This window comes from Alligator sinensis, unplaced genomic scaffold (genome assembly GCF_000455745.1).
Source record: "Alligator sinensis unplaced genomic scaffold, ASM45574v1 scaffold432_1, whole genome shotgun sequence".
NCBI lineage: Eukaryota > Metazoa > Chordata > Crocodylia > Alligatoridae > Alligator > Alligator sinensis.
The window spans coordinates 2,401,808-2,407,569 of record NW_005841998.1 but is presented as its reverse complement, the minus strand read 5'-3'; the positions used below and the strand labels follow the sequence as shown (position 1 = coordinate 2,407,569).

Below are 5,762 nucleotides of genomic sequence, written 5' to 3'. Positions count from 1 at the left end.
CCGAGGTAAAGTATTTCAGTGGCTGGTGAAGAGGCTACATTTATACATACAATAATATCAAATGGCTTTAAAACACAAGTGTATTATTATGTATATATAATGCATAAACTCTTACCAGAGGAAAAGCAGGTATGAAGAAGATTTGACGCAAAATCTCCAGAGAAATATCAAAGCAGACAAATCTACATTGTTTTTTTACACAATTAATGTCTATTTTTGAAAAGATGAAAAATGCAGATGTTACAAACAATCCATTTATTGGGTTTTAAACTAGGTACACGATTGAAATAATTTTGGCACTACGCTATACAGTGGTTACATCTGTGTGCTGACGTTTACTAAATACTGTACTAGGAACACTGCTGTGCTTTTAAGTTTGGATTGAGTCTCATACTCAGCAGGTAGATGATTCAAATTGTATCATAGTGTTCCAGTTTGGCTGTACGAAAGATGAAACACACACCAACTTGGGAATTTATTTCAATGTAGGAAGTACCTTGCATTCTATAAACTTACCACATCAAAACATGTGATGTCTTCATTTAGAGATGGCCACAAACATTGCATTAAAAATCTGCATCAGATATAAGTAATGAGATCAATGAAAACCCAAAACAAAATAAAATCTCTGCCTTTTAGACATGGAAAGATATTCTGTTAAAGAAAATAATTTAAAAAAAACTAATGGCATTTGATTTGATACAAAAGCCAAAACCACTATAGTATTAACATTTAAGTGTGAATCTTTACAAAATAATCTCACAATGGTGTTATGTAAAAGGTTGCAAACTGTACAATGTTTCATCAATGCAATGCCTCTACAATTTATACAGTCTTTTACATCTATGTAACACATATTACACATGTCATTAAATAGCCAATAGATATCAGTCTCTGAACAAAGTTGCAGGCAAAAAAATAAAAAATAAAAAAAATAGAACTTCCACTATCTTAGCAGTCTCCCATTTATGCAAGGGATGCTTGTTCAAATAGCAACTAAGAGTCTTTGTAAATGAGGGTATCTTGTTTAAAAAAAAAAAAAGAAAAAAAAGTCAGCCATTCAGTGCTTTTATGCACAAAGCATATATTCTTCATTCTATTAACTGAAACATTGCTTGAGACAAGAACTTCACATCTATGGGCTCTATTCATCTGAAAGGATCCCCAGCCTTTCCACCCGCCTTAGAAAGCTGCAGATGATCATGGTTGTGTGTTCTGCACCTGGTTGAGCTTCTATTAGAACTCAACTAGGCCACGGAAGTTTTCCCACTTCCTGCCCTGCCGATCTAGGCTGCAAAAAGCAGAATGGATATTTACATTTATATAGAGATTATAAAAAGTAATCCAGATCTGAGGTGGATTAAATGATACAGGGCCATCATCTAATGGGTGCTCAAACCCACACAGTGAAAAATAAATCCTTTGTGAAAAAAAACTGGCTCCTGGTCTTGCAGGTCAATCAGATAAAAAGTTAAATCAACCAAAATTGGAGAGGTTCACTGAGAAGGTTCCGACTCACACAATCCTGTGTGTTCTGCATATTTACCGCTTAAAAATAGCTGGGGATGTGGAGGAAGAGAGAAGATGAGATGAGAGAAGAGACATCCGGCTTAAGCCACTGTGCATGAGAAATAACTGCAGTTTTGTAACACAGGCCAGTGACATGGTACTTTGTAACATGTCAGAACCAGGCTCCACAGATGCAGTTATGGAAGACTACAAGGCTCTCATAGCTGCTCCCTGTGGAGTTGGAGTTCTTGATGAATAGAGCCCTCTCAGGACTTGAATATTCGCATTTAAAGATAGTTCCAAAACCAAGTTCTCTACACGATAAATTAGTTTCGAGTTTCCTTTATTTTGCGGAAATGTTTCTACATCCTCATTTTCCAAATGAAACCTGAAACAGAAATAGTTACAAAAAAGTTAATACTGTAGAACAAAATAAAAACAAAAATAATAATTTCCCTTCAAAACTAACAGTTTCAGCAAACAGGAAATCAAAGTTATACAAGCCAAAGACTTGTACTTGCTCTTAGGGTAGGGTGAAGTATAGAGAAGTACTTCAATGTTTCTTCAGTGATGGGTCCTGTGACAGACGCTCAAGGGGAAGCTAATTGGCGAAGGGGTGGGAGCAAAGGGGGACCACAAAAAATTTAGTCTAAAAAAAGTGTAAGGAAGGGAATACACAATAAACACACAGCCGATCATTATCAGTCCTTAGCCAACAGGAGATGCTCCCCTGAGCTGGATAAAGTGTTAGTTTGGAGAGAACACTCTCCTCTGGATTTGAGGCCCTTTTCCTTCACTCTGTTCAAGTAGATGGCTACAGCAGATTTCACAAAAGGCAGCAGTGTTTCCCCAACTTAACCAACACACATGCAAGTTTACCTTATTTATGCATAATAGCAGGGTGATACTAAGAGGTCTGTAAGGACAAGCAGCTGGTCATCAGTGAACTGCTGTTTGTGCTCTTGCCAATTGTCATGGTGGGTCCTCCGGAAATTGGACAGTGTTTTCTTTACAGTCATCTGTGTAAGAAAAAAAAATATTTTTATGAAATCATTTTACATATTTTAAATCAAGGGAAGGAGGAGTGTCCAAGGGATTATAGATCACTCCATCTGATCTCAGTACCAGGAGAGAACATGGAGAAGGTTAGTAAGGAAATTTCCAAGCAACTGAAGGAAAACAAGGAGATCCAAAACAGTCAGCATGGATTCATCAAAAGCAACTCATGCCTAACCAACTTGATTTCCTTCTGTGACAAGGTGAAGGGCTCTGTGGATGGGGGGAAAGCAGCAGATATAGTATATCTTGATTTTAGCAAGGCTTCTGACACCAGTATCCCATGACAATCCCATTAGTAAGCTACGGAAATACAGACTAGATGAAAGTATTGTAACACAGATACACAACCAGTTGGATCAATGTGCTCAATGAGTAGCCTTCAATGGCTTGATGTCTAGCTGGGATAAGATGCAGTATAGGGTTCCCCAGGAGTCCATTCTGGGTCCAATATTGTTTAATATGTTCATTAACAGATTTGGAGGATGTGAATGAGTGCACATTTGATAAATTTACAGGTGACACCAAGCTGGGCAGAGATGCAGACATTCTGGGGGTAAGGCTAGGATTCAGATTACCTTGATGAATTGGAGAAGTGGTTCAAAATCAACTACATGAAATTCAGTAATGACAAGCGCAAAGTCCTGTACTTAGATGCAGAACAACTGGATGCACAAATACAGACTGAAGAATGATTGGCTAGGCTGTGGTACCGAAGAAAAAAGACCTGAGAGTTGGAATGGACCATAAGCTGAATATTGTCACAACCCAAAGTTGTGGTTTTTTTGTTTGTGTGCGCTTCGGCATCGCTAAATCATGTTCCCGCCAAAATTGCAGCTCTTTTGCACGGTGGAGTGTTCTGTTGCAACAGAGGACCCACGTGCAGGAGCTTTTCCCGCCAGTTCTATAGCTTTCTTTGCATAATGCATTTCTTTTGTATTATAGTGATGCACAATGCAAAGGAGTTCCTGCCATTTGTATTGAGATTCGAGCCACATTACTGGCCAGGCTTAATGTAGGCACATGTGGCTGCTAGCTATTGGCTTGCTAGCCGTACAAAAGGCTTGGGTAGTTTCCGCCCAAGTCGGAGAGAGAGAAAGCACGTGGAGTTCGGGAAAGGAGCGTGAAGATCTCTAAGCGCTGCTGATCCATACGAACCCAGCTTTTTCCTTAAGAGGGCAACAGAGGTTTAATTTGTCGAACCCACGGAGCTTCAACAACTCCGGGGAACCTATTTACCGTACCCTCGGAGCCTTAACGACTCTGAGGCAACTAACCTCTAGCCTCTCCCTGTCGCCGATCGCAGCCCAGACGTATCCCTGTCCTACGGACCCCATTGTCAAACCCACGGAGTCTTAACAGCTCCGGGGGACCTGGGAACCGAGTAACACTCACGGAGATACAGCTGCTCCGTGGGAATGAATTCTTGAACCCGCGGAGCCCGATTCACTCCGGGGTCAAGGAACCGAGTTTATTAGAGTCCTCCACCGAGAACTCAAGCGGAGCTGTGCCTGAAAAGCTGACCAGCCTACACCGTGACCACCTTGGGTGTAAGTAAATTAATCTTTTCAATCAACCATTACGCCTCCGTGACTGAATCTAGCTCGAGCATACTATACCGCACCGCGGTTTTCTCCAGCCCCGTGTGCCCGGGCTGCCGGCCACAGCCTGTGTGCACAAAGACGGGCCCCCGGCTCGCACGTGGTGACCCAGATGGGATCGGGAGAGAGCTCGCACATGGCGATCCAGGCGGGATCGGGAGAGGGCCCGCACAAATATGAGCCGATGTGCTCTTGTCGCAAAAGAAGCCACTGGTGTACTGCGTGTCACTAGCAAATCAAGGAAAGTGATCTTTCCATTCTATTTGGCACCGATAGGCCTCATCTAAAGCACCATGTCCAGTTTGGGGCTCTGCACTTCAAGAAAAATAGGGGCAAATTAGAAAGAGAGCAACAAAAAAATGACTCAATCTGGTAAACATAACTTATGAAGGAAGACTCATTTCTCTTCAAATGACATCTGATGAAGTACATTTCTACCTAAGGTCATGCTTCAGACCCAGGCTAGGAACAGATGTTTCATTTGTCCCAGGACAAGCTGTCCCAGCAGAGAAGAGTCCCAGGATTGGCATGTAGACACAATGCTCTTCCAATCAGGGTTTAATGAGCAGTCAAATGCACTGCTATTTTTCTGCCACTGATTCAATGATGCAATCCTAGGACAACTATTCAGATACACTTTATAACATCCCAGTACAAACTGTTAGCACTTCTTATCCCACAAACTTTTTTAGGGTTTGTTCTGCAACAAACACGGATGTCTGAATGACTGCACTTTGTCCCAGGATAAAAGTTTCTTCCGGGATAAATACAACATCCATTTCTATCCTCAGTCTCTAACCAACCACCTGGCCTGCCTTCTGCTTAATTTCAGACAGAATGTGGATTACCATGTCTATCTTCAAATTGAGGACAGAAAAAACCTAGAATTATTTAAAGCAGGTTACACAAACAGTTAGCCTCAATGGTTGAGTCAAAGATGATCATGCCTTGAGCAGGGACCTGAACTAAATGACCTGACATTCCTTCCAGCTCTACTTTCCTATGATTCTATATCCATCAAAAGATCCCAGGAACAGAATAAAAAAATATTTTAAATGCAATAGGAAGTGCTTACAGTTTTGAAGAAACTGCTGCACTAGAGTGTGTATGCATGTTGGGATTTTTTTTTTTTGAAGCTATTAAGGACCCCAAAGAAGTATCCAATCTGGGCCTCAGGTTTCGTATTTTTGCAGCTCTAGTTTTTACTTCTTATCTCTCAATCAGTAGTTGCCAAGACTCATGAACCAAGGGCACCTTTTGCAAAATTTTTGCAAGCCTGAAGCCACTTATGATACGGTCTAAACCATATATAAGTTAAAACTGTTTTCTTTCTTCCTCTTGAATTTCAATTTTATTTGCACTGGCAGTGGGCTCAGGTGCCACTGAACCCACGCCCCAAAAAAATAATTTTGGCTCTCTCCATATGAATAATTTGCAAGGAACGCTGGAGACGGATCATTTAAGGAGAGGTTCCAACAATTATTATTAGGAAGAGAGAGCAGGACACAGTCAGCGAGTGCTCCCTCTTCCCACTCCACCTCCTGGAAGCAGAAGATTAGAGGCTTCATGCTGCCCCCACCCTCCTGCTGGAACCAA

The 5,762-nt window shown here is 41.3% G+C and overlaps 1 protein-coding gene across 2 annotated transcripts in view; it reads right to left on the bottom strand.

Moving 5' to 3' along the window:
- Window positions 1–236: 236 nt before the first annotated feature.
- PSME4 (proteasome activator subunit 4) overlaps window positions 237–5,762 on the bottom strand; it is a 118,765-nt gene continuing 113,239 nt past the window's right edge. For both annotated transcript variants that reach the window (XM_025201589.1, XM_006021587.3), the window contains 2 exons: window positions 2,389–2,528; window positions 237–1,897 (listed from right to left, as the gene is read on the bottom strand). In XM_025201589.1, the coding sequence (XP_025057374.1) occupies window positions 2,394–2,528 (135 nt within the window). In that variant the 3' untranslated portion in view covers window positions 237–1,897; window positions 2,389–2,393. The remainder of the gene's footprint in view (window positions 1,898–2,388; window positions 2,529–5,762) is intronic.